The sequence below is a fragment of the Anser anser genome (assembly GCF_964211835.1).
Source record: "Anser anser genome assembly, chromosome: 5".
NCBI classification, from domain to species: Eukaryota; Metazoa; Chordata; class Aves; order Anseriformes; family Anatidae; genus Anser; species Anser anser.
This window is the reverse complement of record NC_139725.1, coordinates 43922519-43943320: the sequence shown is the minus strand read 5'-3', so window position 1 is coordinate 43943320 and position 20802 is coordinate 43922519. Positions and strand designations below refer to the sequence as shown.

The 20802-nt window shown below is 41.8% G+C and overlaps 1 protein-coding gene across 4 annotated transcripts in view; it reads left to right on the top strand.

The window, feature by feature from the left end:
• Window positions 1-20802, top strand: part of POMT2 (protein O-mannosyltransferase 2) — a gene marked incomplete at its 5' end in the record, with an annotated part of 26820 nt that extends 6018 nt beyond the window's left edge. For 3 of the 4 annotated variants that reach the window (XM_083837981.1, XM_083837979.1, XM_083837982.1), the window contains 15 exons: window positions 2158-2264; window positions 3246-3328; window positions 4460-4569; window positions 6644-6710; window positions 7604-7676; window positions 9283-9361; window positions 10095-10246; window positions 11795-11886; window positions 13199-13275; window positions 14886-14957; window positions 15144-15203; window positions 15415-15520; window positions 17052-17192; window positions 17817-17931; window positions 18503-20802. In XM_083837981.1, the coding sequence (XP_083694107.1) occupies window positions 2158-2264; window positions 3246-3328; window positions 4460-4569; window positions 6644-6710; window positions 7604-7676; window positions 9283-9361; window positions 10095-10246; window positions 11795-11886; window positions 13199-13275; window positions 14886-14957; window positions 15144-15203; window positions 15415-15520; window positions 17052-17192; window positions 17817-17931; window positions 18503-18608 (1440 nt within the window). In that variant the 3' untranslated portion in view covers window positions 18609-20802. The remainder of the gene's footprint in view (window positions 1-2157; window positions 2265-3245; window positions 3329-4459; window positions 4570-6643; window positions 6711-7603; window positions 7677-9282; window positions 9362-10094; window positions 10247-11794; window positions 11887-13198; window positions 13276-14885; window positions 14958-15143; window positions 15204-15414; window positions 15521-17051; window positions 17193-17816; window positions 17932-18502) is intronic. The other variant, XM_083837980.1, reaches the window with a different exon arrangement.

Genomic DNA, 20802 nt, shown 5'->3' with positions numbered 1-20802 from the left:
GGAGGGAGCTGTAGACTGCTTGATTTCACACACATTTAGTTCTTGTAAGCGCTAAGAAATTCACGAGTGTATTTGGGTGCCCTGTTCTAATCTATTGCATTTTGCGTTTGTGGGCTGTGAAATCTGATATTTGGAGAAATACCTTGATATCCCATTTGCTATCTGGCAACCAGCAGGAAAAAAATATAATTCTTCAAGCACACCTTTTAAGAGGTGTTCAGTTTGCCTCTTGTCTCAGCCTCTTCTGAAACTTAAAAATCCTGTTTCTTTCACTTACTACTTCTGTCCTGTCTCATAAACAGTGGGGGATTTGGGGGACTTTTTCTATTCCTGCTGTGTGATCTGTTTTCTCTGATTAATGGGAATCAACATGGGCTGCAAAGATGCAGTGTTCCGGCTCCGGAGAAGCACTTCTTGAGCAGAGTCAGTTAATTGCATTTGAAATGGAACAAATCCATCATGTCTAAGCTTTCTGCCAGCAGACGGCTGCACAGTGATTTCATTTCTGCTGCTGGCAGCAAAGGCAGCAAGCCCCTGAGTGTTAGAATATTTAAAGAAATTTACTCCAGAAGGTAGATGCTTTCTGAATAACAAAATATTTGGCAATTGTAGTGCTTGAGAAGGGGGGGGGGGGGGGGGGACACCGAGGATCAAACCCACAAAGCCTGAATAATTTCTCTCTGCATTTGTTAGGAAACTCTTCATGATTATTTACATGCAGGGTTTTGGGGAATAATTTGATTTCTAGAATTCTCAGCTTAACTTGGACCGCTCTTCTGGTTTGCTTGATGTTGTCCTTCATGTGCATTTTCTTTTTGGACTTTGCATTGAAGTCTGTAGTTAGAGAAATCTTTTTCACACAGATTAAAGCATGTTTTAGTCATTTTGACTAGGGAACTGGAGGTTAGCTCGTATGGTGCTGTGCTACAGAAATGTGGTTATGTGCCATCAGTCAGCGTTTTTCCAAGTGTCCAGTGGTTATCAAATGTTCTGCCCAAGTATCTGGGCTGAGCAACTGCTTCGTTTGTTGGCTTCAGTAGGTTCTTTGTTTTGTAAAATACTCAGCTCTTAGAATCATAGCATATCCCGAGTTGGAAGGGACCCATAAGGGATCATTAAGTCCAACTCCTGGCACCGCACAGGTCTACCCAAAATTTTAGACCATTTCTCTTTCCCCATTACTTCTGAAATCTTTGGATCTGGTGTTAATGGATGGAAAATGATTAGCTTAATGATTGTGTGATAGGTATCACAAAAAAAAAAAAGACAGTAAGTGCGTTTGCCTTTATCAGCTTTGTAGTTAGATGTGGACGTTTAGCAAACAATTTTTGCTGTTCAAGGTATTTTCTTCTCCCACAGCTATTTATTACCCATTGTGTACTTCAGATTATGTGCTCTGTTACCTGCAGTGTCAGTAGGATGTGAATGTGCCATCACATATTGGCCACCTGTGTGCAAGCGACCTCTCCCAGTGATTTAAATCAAGTGCTCTGCTTTTGTGTTGAGGCAGCTGAAACGCTCGTAGGATTTGCTGCTGACTTTTCTATAACTTCTGGCTGAGGAGCAGCAAAAGAAGTTGCAGTATGAAAGTGTCCTTGCTAAATGAGCTGGTTTCAGTGACTGAAGCATTTCTAGCCCTTGTTATATTCACATCTTTGCTTGGTGGCAGTAGTGCATGTAGCAGCTTGTGTGCTCATGTTTTCATTTTCCCTTTTGCTTACCTTTAAAAATTGCTATTCTAGAAGCCCTCTCCTTGCTGTGATTGTATGCCAAGATGAGTACCACTGGTAAACAGGTTTTTCCTTTTCAAAGGCATCAAGGACCAAACAGGTCCTTGTTTTCAAAGTTTTGTCAATGGGAGCTGCCCAATTTCCTTCCCTAAAGTTAGGGATATTCAGTATTTTGGGAAATTAAAATATCCCATTGTCTTTTTTGTCTTCCCTCCAAGAGCCTGAAATTTCAAGGTTACCACAGCTCTGCATTTTTGAGATGCGCAGCAAACTCTGCCCAAGCTTTTACCTTTCTCTAGGCCTCTTTGAGCTAATTCTGCAGCCTGCTGTGCATGTGTGCATGGCAGACTGCTACTCAGAGTCCTGCGAAGTATGGAGTGGAGTTGTCTGTAGCTACACTGTTTGATCCAGGCTATGTTTATTACAGGTCATGTTTGGGAAGCATTTACTGGCTCGTGTACTCTGCCTCATCCTACTCCCGCTTGCCCTCTACACGGCCATGTTTGCTGTTCATTTTACAGTGTTAAATAAAAGGTATTTTATAATTCTTTTTTTTTTCCAGTAGAAAAATCATCTGTCTATACTTTGAATTAAAGACCATTGATTATGGATTTCTCCATTTTCAGCATCAGAAGCACAGCCACAAGCTGTGTCTTTGTTTAATTCCCTTCCCAGACTCCCGCATTGTTCTTAGAGAAAGGCTCTGGCCAAGCTGGCAGTGAAACAGAGTTTGACCTTGAGACTTTGATGTGCCAAGGAAGTATCCTGACCAAACCCTCCGTATTCTTTTTTTTTCCTTCCCTTTCTTTCCTGGACCTGAAAATGTCTCAACTCCATTCCTTTTTGTAACTATATAAAAAAAAAAAAAAAGGCATTGCATTCCTGAAAAAAATCTTTGACAGTGATTAAAAATGTCTAGTAAGTGTGCCCAAAGACTCTATTCTGAATGTCTGCCACTAAGGAATGCTTTTTATGTGGAAGGAGCACAACAGCAGTAAAATCATCAAGTAATGTTTTCCCATATGCTAATGTTAAGAGATGAGATTAATAAAGTATTTCACCATTAAAAAGAATATAAAATTAAATCTCTTATTTTTCAGTTTAAGTCAGCTGGTTTTACCTCTAACCTATTAGCGGATATGAGACTTCTGGAGCCACAGGGACAGGCTTTGTTATATCTGACCTGACAATGGGTCAATTTATTTGTTAGAAGAACACCTCGAAAGATGGTTGGTGGTGCCAGAAGGCATACATCGTTGTGTTCTCAAGTCCTTCCAACTCTGGGCAATTTCCTGCAAGAGTGTGTGTATCATGTATCTGTTGTGATTCACAGCATTAGAGGTGCATCTAAGGCAAATCCAGGCAGTCTTCTCCTGAGGCCATCTGGTTTTGTCTTTTTTTGTCTTTTTTTCTTTTTCATTTTCCTTCTGTAAAAATGAATTGGTAGTGCAGGATAGTTTTGTATGCTTGTTTTGCCAGATTTCAAATTGTCATATTCTTTGTTCTATTTTGTAGTGGTCCTGGCGATGGTTTCTTCAGTTCTGCCTTTCAGTCCCAGCTGATCGGGAACAATCTTCATAATGTCTCCATTCCAGAGCGTGAGTGTCCCGGGGAGTAAACTGCTCTGAGTATTGTCAGCGTACTTGGGAGTTTAAGTAAAAACAACATCTTCTGTGAGTCAGTGCAGGACCGTGCAGATCATGCCTTTGTGGTCATGGTCAGGTCCATGCTGTTCCTCTGTACGGTTTTATTTATCAGATTTATCAGCAGAAAAGAAAAAGGCTGAAAATTAGATTGTGCTTAGTGCACGGTCACTAGCTGTGTCTTCATTTTACTTCTTGAGGGAAAGGCACCATTTTGAGGGATTTGACAGTGTTGTGTGCATGCAGCTGCTCTTCTTTTGTTGGCCTTCAGTGTTGCTTGAGACAACAAAAAGATTTGTCCTGTTCAGCTTAGATTTGTAGGTGTTCGGATATGAGATTTGTTGCCAAAAGAAGAGTGTAAATTCAAACTACCTACTCCTTTGTGTCACAGCATGCCCCTGGTCCTGCTGTTTTGTAGTCAGCATGCATATGGACTTAAGAGAATGATGGCTCTGTGGTTGCTCCCTAATCCTCTAGTTCACTAGGGACTATTGAGTCTTTGATATGCATTTGCTGTCTGATTACTATAGCTTTTCTCTGTCTGTTCCTTGCTCCAGAGCTGCTACTGGGAGAGCATCAGGTCCTTTCTCCCAGATGATCCACTTGTGTTGGGAGGGTGTGAAGGAAGAAGGTGTCTTAAGGCAGAGTACCAGCCGATAGCTGCCTGAGCTTGCCTCCCTTCCCTCTTGCGTTGCTGTAGGGGTTGGAGGATGGAGTGCTTCAAACTAGTCATGTGCTTTTCAAAATTGATTATGTTTTAATTTGACCAGCTACGCTTATGGAAAGGTATCTCAAGCCTCTCTCTATGGAAATTGGATACAATTAACCTATCACTTCTGTTTATGGGAGAATAGGTGGAGAATTTTAAAAGGTTCAAATATTTTGTAACAGTTTTACTGAATAGTGGATGGTGATGGAAGGTAAGCTTGCAATGAGCTGTTTGGAGTAATATGTCAAACAGGAAGCGAGCTCTCATCAAAACAAAGCAGGAACATACATGCCTAATCAGAGCACCGCAGGCTGGCTGCGGGAGATATTTATAGGAGAGCTGCCTTATGCTTTTTTCTCTTGTTCCTTCCTGTTTAGATTTGGCATACGGATCTGTGATCACGATGAAGAACCTTCGGATGGCAGGGGGATACCTTCACTCCCACTGGCACCTCTACCCAGAGGGCGTAGGGGCTCGCCAGCAGCAGGTTAGTGCCCTGCCCCTGACTGCAACCATCTTACTCCCATTGCACTTAACATTATTTGTCATGGTGACAGGAGCTGTGTATTTACTCAGCACGTTATCCTCTCAGTGCCACGGCTGTGCACTTGGCTTGGAATCCTGAGTAAAAAGGATGCTTGAGAGCCCACCAGCTTGTACCAAAGAGGTGACTTACAGTAACAAAACTTTACTGCAGTAGCAAGACCACTCTCTGTAGACGGTGGCCTTGAGGACTTAAAAATAATGTTCTGTAATGAAAGTGCTGTTGTTACCTCAAGGAAGGCAGTAAAACTTAAGTTTAAAACAAATCTATTACTTTCCCTTGTAGGTTTTGTTGCTGTATGTTAAAGTCAACAGAATAGGAGTGCTGGGTGTTGTTTTCATACCTGCCACGGGCTTTGTGACCTTATGTGAATTACCTCCTCTAGTGCCTTGCTTCCCTCATCTGCCAGCAGGGAATTTGTAAGGCTTTGTTCATTAAATTGGTTATCTGTATATTTGTAAGCCATTCATTAACCATAAAGAAAAGCGCTTAGCTGAGCTCTTTAAGGGCTTACGTTTAAGTGACAAACCAGTAAATCGAAGTGTAAATCAGAAACCATATTACTATTGCTAATTAAGTTTTAGAGAAATTAAGTGCATTTCTTATTTTTGTCTGTCTTCATCAGGCTTCATAAATCTTTGCAGCTTCTGTGGCTTTCCCAAGATACACTCTGCAGTTTGCATGTTAGTGTCTAAAAATTGTTCTGAACTCCTTGAAAGAAAGTTTCCAGAGAAAAACAGGTGTTTTTAACTCCATGAAGCCTCTGTTATGAGGAGGAGGTTTTGAAAAACATTTTTTTTATTAAGCATGTTTTCCTGCTGTTCTTGCCAACCAAAAATTCTAATACTGCAACATTGATGTTTATTACTGTAGATGGAGATATAATACCAAAACTTGCCCAAGGATAGGCCAAATTAAAGTGCAGAGCATGCTTCCTGACAGTAAAAGCAAGCGAGGGGGATTTGGAGGATGCTGATGAGAGTTTCCTTGAGAGTGAGTAAATGGGACAAGGTAGAGACTTCCCCGCCACCGCCACCCTGTGATCCCTACCCTGACAGTGGGATCAGTTAGGGGACTCGGAGAGTTTTGGGGGTATGGAGAGGGGAAAGGAGTTCAGAGCTTGGAGGAGATTTTGGGGAGGAAAAGATGGAGACTGTGAACTCTCTTTGCTTCCTCCATCACCTCCTCTGATGATGATACAACCTCAAAGTAAGAGAACTCCCCCTTTTTCCCACACGAAGATACTCCTGTATGCTTTGCCTCAGTCACCCACCTGCTGGGCTGTCTGATTGCATCTGAGTGGGAGGCACAGGTGTGGGATTGGGATTGGGTCCTGGAGAGTAGGGCTTGCTGCTTCTGTGGCTGGAAGGGGAGAGTGAGCAAAGAGGGCACAGTTCCTCCTGCTGGGAAGGTAGCCTCCCATAGCAGCACCCTGGGGCCGAAAGGTCTCCCCTGCTCTTGGTAGCAATTAGAGCAGTTACTCTATGTGAGGCTGAGCAGGCTGGTGAAGATTAGCTGGGTTATAATACTGCTTTAACAGCTGATCCCTGAATCCTTCTGACTTTGGATTTTTTGGCAGAAGTATTGTGATTGTCATAAGCAGTCTGTTGTCATAAATATCTACCAGCGATGCCTGTCTGTAAAGCCAGCGCTGTTTCCATCTACTCATACTGGTCAGTGATTATTCACAAACTTCAGATTTCGATATCCTGTTGTAGAAGGAACCTCTAAAGGCAAGCTGTATGGTTGGAAGATGTTAACTCATGATGCATGTGAACCACCATTAAGTGTAGTGCTCTAGTGCTCTGGAGTGGATGTGCTGAACCCTGAGTAAAGGGTGGGTTCCTGGTTAACTTGGGTCAGTAACTAGCTTTCTAGAGTGAAATACTGTAGAAGTCTTCCCAGGTTTTCTCTGTTAGTAGTGCATTTGTTTGGGACTTTGATTTGCTGGCAGATGCATCTTTGCTATCACCGGCTTTATTCTTGTTTGGTAAAATAATTTATCCTGTGCTTTTAGGTCACTGCCTACTTACATAAAGATTTGAATAACCTGTGGATTATAAAGAAACCTGATTCAGATGCAGGTAACAAATACCAGTAAAGAGCCTTTCATAACTGCTGCTTCAGTTTTTAACATAAATATGCTGAGTTCCCTCCAGGGCAAAGTATCCTTCATAGATAAGAGGAGGGGAGGAGGAAAAACAAAGGGAATCTGACTCCATCTTCGTCAACCCTATTTGTGTCTACCATTTTTTATTTTATTTTTTCTCCAGGATGTACAGTAAAACTAAATTAAGCTTTTTTTGGCTGAAGGTTGCATTGACAACTTTTCGGTCAGGTAGGGTTGCCAATAATGGAGAGGAAATTAATCTGAGCTCAGTTAATATTTTGTGGAGTCTGTTATTATGGCTATGAGTCCTGGAGAAGTTGGTTCCTGGTATGTTCTGATACATGGTGTTCAAGTGATTTGCATGGATGCTTGCTTGGGACAACATAGATTATTGAAGGTGATATTCTCTTGATTTAGAATATCAGTTAGTGTAGCTGAGGCATGTTTGGTCTAGGATAGTTTCCTTTCTACACCTGCAGCACACGTATATAAAAATTGACAAGGAACACTCTAAACAACAAAGAAATGCAAGTAACCTATATATTACAAAGTTATAAACAGTCTTACAAGTGTCATTTTATAGTCCATGAAATTAAAGTGTAGATATCTAGTTTTGATGTTCAGTTAGCCTAGCCAGACATCCTCTTTATTTAAGGGCACTACGTGCTGCTTCGGGTCATATTACTCTATGGAGTAACCCTCAGGGTTGTTCTTTAAACTCGAGTAAACTAGAGTAGTGATTTACAGTAAGCTTACACAAACTAGTTTGCCTTGTATTGTCTGCTTGAGGCATGAATGTTCCCAGAAAACCTTGAGACCCTGATTTGTTTGTCAGTGCTTTGGTTATGATTAGTTTTCTTCCTCCAGCAGATCTGTCAGACCCCTCCAGCCCTGTGGAGTTTGTGAGGCATGGAGATATTATTCGCCTGGAACATAAAGAGTAAGGATGATTTCTGGGATGTGAAGAGACCGAGTGATTGAGTAGAACTGGAGGGAGATTTGGCCTGCCAAAGACTACACGGTTAGGCCAGCACAAGCTGGTTCTGGGGCAGAGGTGTCTGTATGTCTGCATTGGCAGTGTGGGCTTTGTGGAGGTTTTCTTCTTTGGTTTATGTTTTGATGTGTGTCTGTAAAATGGGAAACCTTTAACAGAAGCACGCAACTTCATTAGCAGTACCTACCTCAGCGGCACAGGGACGTGTTCAGCTATGTGAGGTGCAATAGTAAAGATAACTCTTCTGCAAAGAAGCAATTCAAAACCCATGTTCTGTCATTTTTGTCCTCTCTCTGAGTTTGTTAGGCAAATTGAGTGTGGTGTTCTGCCAGTGTATTGCAAGTGGCTTGTTCTTGTGTGTATAGGCATCATCTACTGCAAAAGCTCTAAGCAGCACTGAGATCACAGCGCTGAGACATTTTGAACGAAAATGTTGGCTTTTGCCTTCGTGATGAATAAATGAGGGGGAAGTAGGGGAGCCCTAGCAACTTGATATTTAATCTTCATCTCTTCTAATGTCACAGTGCCATAATGCTCTGTGCTATCACGGCTTTTATTTCTTAACAGAAGTTCTATATTTGTGAGCCTGGAAATCATGCCTTACTGCATGCAGTATTGCACATTGACAAATCATTGCGTAAGTCTTCCAAAAAGATTTTAAGACTTTAAAAAAAAATGGTACATTGAACCTTGGGTTTTACTGCTAAGTATATGATAATGAAAGTGGTAAAATCTTGGTTTGGCAATACTGGGCTTGCTTAACTTACATGCTGGAGGGGAATTCTGCAGAATGGGAGGTAAAACTGCAGCGTTGGGGAAAAGATCCAGCAGGTGGCTCTCCTCTCTTTGCAGACAGATTTCATCAAGTGCGGGCAGAGGCTTTGTGTGCAGATAAGGCAGAGCTAGATGCTGCTGTATTGTTGGTGAGGGAGGCTCATAATGAGTAGATTTAGTAAGAACCGACCAGGATATGGCCAGGCTTTTCTGGTTGCCTCATCTAGCAGTCCCTGCCAGAGTGAGAGGCTGGTCTAATGGGGGCCGTGATCCCCCACCTCATTAAATCTGACCAAAAGGTACAGTCTTTCCCCACAAAAGTAAAACTGATAATCTGGAGAGGTCAGGATCTTGTTCTGCTTCTCGCAAGAGCAGGACTGGCAGTTCCACCTTTCTCCTTTCATAAGAAGGAAAAAAGCACGTGTGTATGTGGGTGGACGTCAGTGCAGTTTCACCTAAATGTTTTTGATTTACGAGCTGTGGTAAATTACCACTTGGAGGTGGTGGTTTCTAGCCTGAGGGCTGAATTTATTCATGGTGTCCTTCTTTGCCAGCACTGCCCAGTGTGGCGTAAACTCAGAGTTGCGTGGTGGGAAGCGGCTATTTCACTCTGTGGCCCCATTGCTATTGAAGCTGCATCTTGCTCTGCCCTTCGATGGAATTTGGTGGTCAGAGTGCTGGTGGCTGTCTCTGAATGCCTCAAACCAAAGATCTTATCACAAATTCATTGAGATGTTTTAAACAAACAAACAAGGTTTAACTTTTAATTTCATTCCAGAACTTCTAGAAATCTTCACAGTCACCAGCACGAGGCTCCCCTGACGAGGAAGCATTTTCAGGTCACTGGCTATGGAATAGTAAGTGAATGGCAAGAGGAAGCAAAAGCTGTTTGTGGGGGGGGGAGTTCATACTGTGCCAGGGGGATTTACTTCTGCTCTTAGTTTGTTTGCCAGGGTGGTATGTGTAAATGTAGATCTACCGGCTTGGAGGAGAAGTTGGTCTAGTATAAAATAGCTTATCTTATTTAAGGTCTGTTTAATATGAACACAGACAAGAAAATAACTTAAGCTTTAATGTCAGTCTAGCTTTGGCAGCCTTCAACTCCATAAATGCCAAACCGAGCAACCTTGAAGTTGCTCTGACAAGTATTATTTTATGTATTTGGCCTTGTCACGTAGACAACTGGCTTTTGTTGACAGAACGGTGACAGAATTTTGAATCATGAAAACGAAATCTGCTTTGAGGGCTGAATTTCCAAAGGCTGTTGCCTAAACCCTTTCTATGAAGCAGCCAAGTTGCCCCCTTTTTGAAACGTAACTCTGAGCCACAGTCAAGTATGAATTTGAAGCAAAAAAAAAAAAAAAGGGTTGGCAAGATAAAAATGTGTCTGTGGTAGTTGCTCATGTCTAGAATCCTCCGTTTCTTATGGGGAATCTCTTCTGTGAAGTCTGAGTAATGGTAGTGTGGGCTCTTTTGTTTAGCTTTGTCATCACTGGAATTTCAGAAGTTTGTATTTGCAGTACTTCAATTGCGTGTGTCTTTTGGTTAGGTTTGTTTGTTTTTCTCTCCTATGGTGTTTTTCCATGGCAGAATGGGACAGGAGACTCCAATGATTTCTGGCGGATTGAAGTGGTGGGCAGAAAGCCTGGGAAGCTTATCAAAGTCCTGCGGAGTCAGGTCCGGCTAACCCACGTGGCCACAGGTTGTATACTGGGCTCTTCTGGAAAGACTCTGCCGAAATGGTAAGTAGCTTGCATTCCTTGCCTGCCCCACCCCACACGGCCTGGAGCTACCATGTTCATTTGCTTATTGGTACTTCTAAATTTAAACTGAGCAGTAACCATGTTTCCTCCATTTCTTTATCTTTAAAAGAATAATAATAAAAAAAACCTTAAAATAACTTAAAAGGTACTTAAAATACAACCAGATGATCAGGGTTAGGGTTATGCAGCTTGTTATGGTGAAGGTGCGTGCTGGGCAGCGGCTCTGAAAAATCATATCCCCTACCAAGAGATCCAAGATTGGCATGGGCATAATTTTGTCATGCATTAAGATCAGGAGGGGATGACAGCTGTGTTCTTCAAGGCCTGTTTTAGCCTCAACGTTCACCAAAACTGCTAGAAGCTGGGGCAGTTCATGCTGCTCCATACCATAATCCTCCAAACCTATTGTTATCGGTATTAACTTCTTTTGTTGTTGGAAGTTCTTCTGCCATTTTTATGTGAGGCATTTGAAGTGTGAGGGCAGTGGTAACAATCTGATGTTAACAGGGCATGGGTTTTAATATGTTCACGGTTTATGTATCTTCATCACAAAATGAGGTGCATGCAGAGACATCCAGACTAATGCCAAACAAGCTGCTGTATCTGCACAGCTCTGCTGTGTGGGATGCTAACACGGATCCTGAAGCAGCAGGCTTCTGCTTCCAGAGCTGCCTCTGTTACTGCTAGCTTAGGTTTCCCTTCACTCTTTTATGGTTTAAAAAAAAAAAAAACTACTAAGAAATCCGGTGGATGCTGAATCATGGTGAGTGCAGGCAGATACCTCTGCTGGTGACTGCCTGGTCAGGAATGCAAATGGCATTTATATATATTTCAGCAAGACTGGGTTCATGGGTAAATAATGTGTTTGGTTTTAAAAAAATAAATCACTGTCTCTGACAACAGCATTCAGGAAGGGAGGTATATATTTTTTTGTACTAACACAAACTTACCCTGTGAGTGAAAGTCACTGCTGCAAAATATTTGACAGTAAGAGCTGAGGGGAAAGAAAACCCAGGTAACTGCAAATAAAGATTTTTTTTTTAAGACTTTGAAGGGAAATAATCACTGTCCTTCAGAGAGCTAAGTGATGGTTATTTAATGTAATTAATTAATTAGTGGAAGTAAGCTTGCTGTGTGGCAGTAGGTAGAAAATTCCTTATTAATCTGTCAGATTACTGCAGGGTCTGATGCACTTTCAACCAAAGTATTTGGTGTGACTTGCTAGAGATAGGGCGACAGAGCAAGTGAACTGTTGGTGGGATGCTCTAAAGTTGATCCTTCGTTTCTGTAAAAGTTTCCGTAGGCATGGATTGACTTGATGATGGTGATTCCTTTTTTTTCTGGAGAGACTGTAAAGGTTGACTTGAAGTTGTCAACATGCAGCTTCTTTGTGCTTAGTGTTTTGACGTTAGGCACCCAAATTTAGAAATGTGGCCCATATATTTTGTGGAATTTTTATGTAGGCTTCCTTTCAAATCTGTTTTGGTTTCTACATGGCGGGGTAGTGTCTGACCTGTTGTTCCTCAGGGGCTGGGAACAAGTGGAAGTCACCTGTACACCATACCTGAAGGATACTCCCAATTCCCTCTGGAACTTTGAAGATCATATCAACCCCAAGTGTGAGTCATTTATTTTCCTTTACTTTGAGGGTCCATTTTGGCTTGCTGTTAACAGAAAGGATGAGCTATCAGATGGCAAGAACTGACAGTCAGCGTTTTGGATTTGTCTGTTCTTCCACAGCTCAGGAGCAAACTTGCTAAACTTGGGCCAGTTGTTCAGAGATGCATAGCCAAGGGAAGGTTCACATCGGATAGCAGGAAAAGGTTCTTCACTGGGAGGGTGGTCAGGCACTGGAACAGGCTTCCCAGGGAAGTGGTCACAGCACCAAGCCTGCTGGAATTCCAGAAGCATTTGGGCCGATGCTCTCAGACACGTGGTTTAATTTTTAGGTAGTGCTGTGTGGAGCTAGGACTTGGATGGGACAGTCCCTTCCAGCTCATATTATTTTATGATTACGTGACTTCACTATTTGGACGTTAAATTTGTGATAATGCTTCAAGTGTAGTGGAAAATAAAAACACATTTTAAGGATTTTGAGATTGTCCTGCATAACAAAAGTATGAAGCCTTATAGGCACTGTGGTGCAAGCTGTTATTTTTAACATCATTGGTTCAATTGGGAATCATTGCTCTTAGTATGTTGTGTATATTTTAATGATTTTTTTTTTAAGATCTACCCTGCTCTGGTATATTTTCTTCCTTCTCTTATGGGGTATGCTAAATAATGACTGCAGTGCCGTCAAGTAATAGATAGTAGAAGTATGACAAAGACTGGGAAGAGAACTGTGTGCCAGTAACGACAGATGGGCCTTGCAGCCTCATCCAGGAGTTAGATATGTGTCACAGCCTCATTTGGCCTGGATTGTTTGGTATCATTTTCCTCCCATGAATTGCAGATGACTTGGGCTGAGTTCCGAGTTACCAAAAAACTAGTGCTCCTCACCTTTTCAGAGCAACTGTGCAAATTGGAGGAAAGGAATCCTGGGCTTGTTGACTTGGTAGAGTTTCCTCTTCTGTTGTACTGCATTTTGTATTCCCACACTCATGGCTCATTTACAGATAAACAGCAGCATATGAGCAATGTCTCTAATTTCATCTAGAAATAGAGATCTGTTTATTTCAGGGACACTTACATATTTCTCTTGCTCCTGGAAGTAAAGGAGGAAATCTAGGAGTGCATCAGATGTGAAATTCACTGGGGGATACTTTGACTTCAAGCCTCTGCATTTAGAATATGAATGAATTGCATAGGGAATTAAAAGAGGTGCTAGAAGCAGATTTGTCACAGGAGGAGAGAGTTTAGTTTTATTATGCAACAGGCAAATAAAGATAAAACATACAGATTTCTAATTATTTTTCTCTCTTTCTATAGTGCCCAATATCAGCCTGGATGTTTTGAAGCCTTCTTTTGCAGAAATTCTGCTAGAATCCCACATGGTTATGATCCGGGTAAGATACCATTAATTCCAGATGATCATTTTCTCTTCCTTTATCTCTCATTTTAAAAAGAAAGAAAGAAAAAAAAAAGGCATTTTCTGAGATATCTGCGTGATGGCTGTAAGCTAGGGCAGAATTTATGTGCCCCAGCAACCTACTTGCCTTTTTGCTTAGAAAAAGAGGTGGTCTTGAGGCTAATTTTTCCAAAAGTTTGGAAGCCTTGGGCTTGATGCCTAGCTCTACTGTTAAGGTGATTTAGCTACAGTCTAGTTCTGTAACCTCTTTGCTGCTGAAATTCTGTTCTGTAAAGGAGAGCTTAGGATATTTTCCTAACTTACCAGAAGGTTTTGAAGTTAAATTAGTATTTGTGAGGTAGGAGGATACTACTATGGTCAACTACTATGGTCACACTTAGGAAAATTAGGTAAACAGACACTTAAAAGCACAATAAATGTTTGAATTGAAAATGGAAAACTCCTGTTACTTTTTTAAAGCTTATTGAAATGCTGCATTTTCAGCTTTCCTCTTTATGCCTAAAGATATGTGCAAAAGAGAGAGATGGATTTAATATTTTCAGGGTGGATTGGTCTTGTGGTCTTTCCCTGTGTTTGTTCTTTGATCTTAGCCACAGCCCTTCTGCTTCTAGCTTCTCACTCCATCTGAAAATAATAGAATAGTCAGTTGGAAGGGACCTTCAAAGATCACCTAGTCCAACTGCCTGACTGCTTCAGGGCTAACCAAAAGTTAAGCATATTAATGAGGGCATTATCCAAATGCCTCTTAAAGACTGACAGGCATGGGGCATAAACCACTTCTGTAGGAAGTCTGCTACAGTGTTTAACCACACTCACAGTAAAGAATTTTTTCCTGATGTCCAGTCTGAATCTTCCGTAGCACAGCTTTGTGCTGTTCCCACGTGTCCTGACATCAGTTACCAGGGAAGAGAGACCAGCACCTCCCTCTCCACTTCCCCTCCTCAGGAAATTGTAGAGAGCAATGAGTCTTCTTTTCTCCTGTCTAGACAACACAAGTACCCTCAGCCTCTCATAGGACATGCCTTCCTAACCCTTTTACCAGCTCTGTTGCCCTGAAGAATGGGAATGTACCACTTTAATATGGGAGTCTAAGGTTTAATTTGTTTGTTTGTAAAGGTGATCTCAAATCTGCAAAAGAAGGAAGGTAGTCAAACAACTTATTACTAATGTTAAGTATTTCCGTGGCAACCAGTGATAACGTTGTCTCAGGTAAGAAAGCACCTGCATGAGTTTCCATGGAAATAATCTTTCTGAGGTTTTCATTTCAGAGTGAAAGGAAGCCTCTTAGTCTCTTACTGAACAGACATCTTATGCAACATGTATCCTTAGTGATAGAAAATCTGGAGAAGAGAAATGAGAGAATACTGCCTTTAATCATACCCAAAGAATGTTTTCACTTGCTCAATAGTATTAAGACGTTCTTTGTCCTCATTGTAACTATCTTCAGAAGATGATGTGTGCATGTGGTCAGAAAACAGTCTTTACTCAGGAAGAGTATTCTTGTATATTTGTAAACTCAGGTGTTTCTGAGCAGTCTCTGCAGCACAGCTGCCCACTCATTTCATTTTTTTCTTGATTTATTTGTAGGGGAACAGCGGCCTGAAACCAAAGGACAATGAAGTTACATCCAAACCCTGGCACTGGCCTATCAACTACCAGGTGTGTTGATCAGTCCACCTTCCTTTCAGTTCTCAGGTACTTTACAGTGCTTCTCAAAGCACAGGACCTCTTAATCGCATTGAAGCTGTGTTGAAGGGAAGTTGTCTCACCTTTGACACTGTAGAAAATAAGAATAAGCTGCATTGATTCAAACCCATTTTGCTTACTCCTGGTTTGTTTCTTCAGGGTCTGCGTTTTTCTGGTGTCAACGAGACAGATTATCGGGTTTATTTGCTGGGAAACCCGGTAAGTTGGAACAGGAGATTCCAAGGCAGCGTCCTTAGCAAATTTTAGCTTACTTGTGCTTTTTCCAGTGACAGTGATTCTCTTACTCTTCTTTCTTTTGGACTGTCTCTCTCATTTTATTCTTATGCTTGCATGTAGCTTTTCATTTCCTTTCACGTGTTCATTCCTGTTTCCAGCCTTAAGTCCTAAATCTTTCTCTTTTCCTACATAGGTGGTTTGGTGGCTAAATCTGTTCACTATTGGGTTGTATCTTCTGACAGCGATTTCCACTGCAGTGGCACTGAAGAGAGGTGTCCAGCGGTCATCTGAACTCAAAGGTGAGGTCAGTTCTCCTATGCATCCTACATTATAAATCTCTATCATAACACCCTGGTTTCCTGGCACAGAAATGCTGATGTTAGGATTTCTGTGTTAAAAACTTTCTCGTAAGTCATATTAAAGCCTCTGGAAGTTGAACATAATACTGGGGATCAGAAAGGTATCAGAAAAGCATCAGAAAGGTAAAAGTGTGAAAATTCATGGGCTGAGATCAAGACAGGTGAAGCAAAAGCTGCATGTGCAAGCAAAGCTAGTCAAGGAATTCATTTGCTGCTTCTCATTGGCAGGCAATTTCAGGATAGCAGGGCTCATCACACATAGTGGTTTCTTGGGAAGACAAATGCCATCACTCTGAATGTCCCCTTCTCCTCCTTTTTGTCCTTCTCTTTCTTTTCCCCCAGCTTCTATTACTGAGCGTGACATCATATGGCATGGGAAGTCCCTTTGATCAGTCTGGGCCAGCCGTCCTGGCTGTGTCCTTTCCTAGTTCCTTGTGCACCCCCAGCCTCCCCACTGGCAGGGCAGCACAAGAAGCAGAAAAGTCCTTGACTGTGAGCTCTGCTCAGCACCATCGGTGTGTCATCACCACTATTTTTATCAAAAATACGAAACGCAGCATTGTACAAGCCTCTATAAAGAAAATTAATTGTATCCCAGCCAAAACCATGACATTACTGCCTTTCGGAAACGAACAGATGCATATCTGTTGGAAAGGCTGGTTTTGATCTGGCATACCAGTATGAAAAGGTGATTAAAATCTGATGTTTTTTCTAACAGAGCTACTGACTGCAGCCAGGGTAATACAGCTTTTTGCAAATCCGAAGAAGTCATACCTTGCAGTTTACATCGATGGCTACTTATTTTTGTAGATCTCTGTGTTGGTAGGGAAATATCAAATATGATGTGACACTATTAAGTCAAATAATAACTTATTAGCTAATCTGCATGCAGACATCAGAGTTCTCAGTCCTTTCCCCATGCTGTGAAAGCTAAGCAGCATTTCTTTCCAGGAAAGGCTGGCAAAGTGATCATCTAGATGGCTTGTAGTCTCATTGCAAAGAACATAAAACATCGGAAACTGGAATGACCTAATTAGTCTAATGTGCATCCTGAGAAACTGCAAATCTGTTCTTAACGTGGAGCCACTAGGGAAACCTCCTGCCAATCCACTGAGACTTATGTCTTAATATATCTTTTTTGATAATTCTTATGTAAAATGTAATAATGTAATACAAGATACAAAATGCTATATAATAATAAAATGCAATAATACAAACATAGATGCAGTTATATAATATGCTCATTTTTCTCTTGGGAAGTGTTTGTGCATATATATAAAGAATGTAGCTAGGATAATGCAGAGGCTTGGACCAATTTCAGACCAATGCATGACTTACTCCAAAGATCATTCCTGTTTATTTTGCTGTGATTCACATGCTACTTACTGTGACAAGGCTTGTAAACAGGATCTGTTGTTGTTTTTTTTTCTTTTTTTTTTTTTCTGCTGAAGCCTGTTTGTTTGTGTTCCAGAACTGTCCCGAGTTGTGCTTCGTGGTGGAGGGCAGATGGCTCTGGGCTGGCTCCTTCATTACCTCCCCTTCTTTATGATGGGCCGAGTTCTCTACTTTCACCACTACTTTCCTGCCATGCTTTTTTCCAGCATGTTGACAGGTAAATACAGAAGATTGAAAGAAGATGAGGCAGGGAAACAGGTGAAATTCTGTTAAATGGAAATTTTTCAGACTAAACAGTATATTTTCTTATTTTTTTCTGCTTGTGTAAAGTGCTTGAAAGCACTGACTAGCTGAAAATGTTTTTCACAAAGCAGCTTGCAGTGCCAAACTGTCTCTTTTTCACTGCCACACTGAAGAGGCAGTCATGTCTAGTGGTTAGGGCATTTGAATTGAGATGTGATTCCTATTCTCTGCTGTATCATTGTTATTTTATGTGCTTTTATATGTGTTACTTCCCTTTTTTTGCTGTCCTTACATTTCTGTCATGTCCATTTGTAATTCAGTCTTGGTAGTTTTTACTGTGATTTTTGTGCCACCTTAGTTAGCAGGCTGAGGCCCAGATCTCTTTTGCATTTATTCAAGTGGGAAGAAAAGAAAAAATAACTCTGCTGATAGAAAAAACTCTGCTAATAGAAAACAATCTGTATAATTCTGAAGGTTAGCAAGGTAAATAAATTTAAAAACTGACAAGGTTTTTTGGTGTTAATAGAGCTTGGTCAGCCCAGTCTGACTGAATGTAGCAACTTGTTTGCTCCTGATTTCTACCTCATTCTTCTCCTAGGAATCACCTGGGACACACTACTGAAGTTCTTTGCTGGGTTCTTGTCCCCCAGCACTGCAGCTAGAAGAGTATATGGAGGTGGGATCCTGGCACTGGTTCTGCTCATCATGTACAGGTGAGTGCTGAAAGCTCAGCTTTTACTGAATGTGTAGCAACCACAGTCTCAGTGGAACCTTTGTGCCTGTTAACTGCCCTTAGCATTTGTCTCTGCCTCTCATCTCTGCTGAACATCAAGCCCAAACCTAAACTCTCAAATTTGATTAGATTCAGCATATGTGTCCCAGCAACATGTTTTAAAACATCTTTCCATTGCAGGGAATCTTTTCTTTTATTCTACCACTCAGTATGAATGCTCCATTCTCTTCTGAACTCCAGGTTCAGTGATCTCTGATTCTAGTCCCCATGCTAGATGATGCCAGATCCCTCAAACACAGGCAAATTCTTCATTGCTGTAGGCTTTCTCAGCTGGCTGTTCTTCAAAGCTACTGTTTTCTAAAAGAAAATGATACCTGTGAAGAAACTGTGTATTATGTGTTTATTGTGCTCAGCAGAGATTAGGATGTCACCAGTGAAGTTCAGAGCATCCAAAAAACAAAGGTCCCATAGGACATCTGTATGGACTAACATGCTGCATTGTTCTTGAGACAGAACACCGTGCTGTTTCTGATTTTGGATTCTTTCTACAGCTTCTACCTCTTTCATCCTCTGTCCTATGGGATGATAGGACCCATGGCCTCTGACCCCAGCAGCCCCATGGCAGGGCTCCGATGGATGGACTCCTGGGAGTTCTAGAGCCAGCAAAGGGAGCCTGGAACAGAGAATAAGAAGCATGAGGACTGCTGCGTGTTGAACTGATTCTGGCACTTTGGAGATGTGACTGTAAAATGCCCTCTCTCTGGCGTACTCTGGGTCTAGTAGCCCTGTTATTTTGGCATTTGTTTGCACTGCCTGCATTGGAGGATGCAAAAGCTGACCATGAGAAGGTTCTCTTAGAAAGACTTGTGTCATGAATCCTTAAGTTATATTCCTGGACAGCGGGCTGCTTAACTCTCAGTTCTTCTGAGCAGTGTATCAGAACTCTTGACAGGCAAACAGCAGTGGCATTCCAGCAGTCAGAGCAGGACAAGTTGGAGTGGGTGCAGTTGCATGTTCACATGTGTATGTCTGTCTTCCTCCTTGCAATGTAAGTACCATTGCAGTGTGAGAGCCAGGTAGTGCCCAAGGCATTGGGATTTAAACCGTATTTAATGACCTTTCTTATGGCAAGGTTTTTCTTCCTAAAGCTTCAAATAAGCATGCGGGAATCTCCATACTGCTCAGCCCTGGCTGTCGGAATTTTTTGTTCTGACCCTGGATTTTTATAATGTGACTGAAAGGGGTCTGCTTGAAATCTCCTGAGCCACTGTGCCTTGTCTGTCTCCCAGGCCCTCTGCTGACAGAGGAGATGGAGATTGTTTATCCTTTTATACTGCCTTGCTTTCTGGTCACCTTTAATCATTTAGAGCAATCACCTAGCAGGCCTGCGCTCAGAGCCAGACTGTTCCAGCTCAGCACTTCGTAGCTGCTTTGCAGTTCTTTCTGAAACTGCTAAGGAAATTACAGTGGAAACAGCAGGTGATTTATGTTCTGCCCCAGTACACTGTGAAGATGGTTTTTTTGGGTGTGTGATTCTGACTGAAATGGTAGCTTGAAGATTTTAGACAGCTGTCATTTGTCTTCTGATCCAAGCTATTCCAGTGCCAGTACCTATGGCATTTAGGAAAAAAGCTTCATTAATGAATGTGGCAGCTACAGAACTGGCCATTGGTTTCTGCACTCCATATTCCAATACTGAGCAAGTTCCCTCTCATAGATGGCTGTCCAGCTAATTAATTACTGCATTGAAGGAAATGTGAGGCCAGGCAAAACTTCTTTAAGTGTCAACAGCTCTTGAATGTTGAATCCACCCCTTCCAAGAAAGTGGAATATTGAGGTGCCTTTCTCCTCTACTAGGTCTACTTTTGTGAATTGTTCCTTTTAGTCCATCTGTGCTTTGCCCAATTTCAATTTCTTGTCACAGTTCATGGTCGCTACTTAGACCCCAGCTGTGTTCCTGTCTCAAGAACTAATATTTGCAAAACTCTTTTGTGTATGTTTCAAGGAACTCAAGCCTATCATTTCAGATTTCTTGCTCTGCTTTTCAGCCGTGCATCAAAATTGTGGGTACTGGAAGAGCAGCGTGCGTGTGTGTCTGTGTTTAGATGTGCATTCATTTCTCTTATCAAACCTTGAATTCTGATGTAACTCCTACAGCACAGAAGGGCTGCATTAACATCCCCAAGATAGTTGTTCTCCGTGGGGGACTGAGACTCCATCAGACTGGCTTTCATTCCTTTTTAATAGAGGAGTCATAGGATTGTTCAGCAAGGCAGCTGCTTGCTATTGTAAGGTTCTGGTGTGAAGTGTTACGTCTCTCCCCAGAAGGTGGCTCTTATAGAAACTAACTCAGATGGTAGAGGTCTATGCTTTTGATTGTAAAGGTTTTGAGTTAATTACCTGCTGATAATTCTTAGTGGGAAGTCATTGCACTAATTAGCTACTGGGTTTGATGATTCTCTTCCACTTGGCTGTTGCAGGAAGTGCCCCCACCTGCATGAGCCAGGGGTTCACAAAGGTGGTATCTACGAAAGAAAGATGGGGGAGAAGGCTGCAAAGTTCTTCAGATCCAGCTCTGTGTCAGGAGCTGTGAATCGTTAACTGCTGGCAGCATGGCAGACAGGCTGTGCAGTGCTGCCTCTGTGGCAATGTGAGTCAGCATCTGCTTTAGGTGAGATTACCAGCCCAATGCTTTGCTATCCTGATCCAGAGTTTTTCTTATAGTAGTCCCATTGCCATGGAGAGGAATTTCCACAAGAACTGATAAAAGCTGTGATTTGATTTTTTTTCCAGCCTTTAACTTGTCTTTAACACTAATGGCAACAAAAAAATAAAAATAAAAAACAAGAAA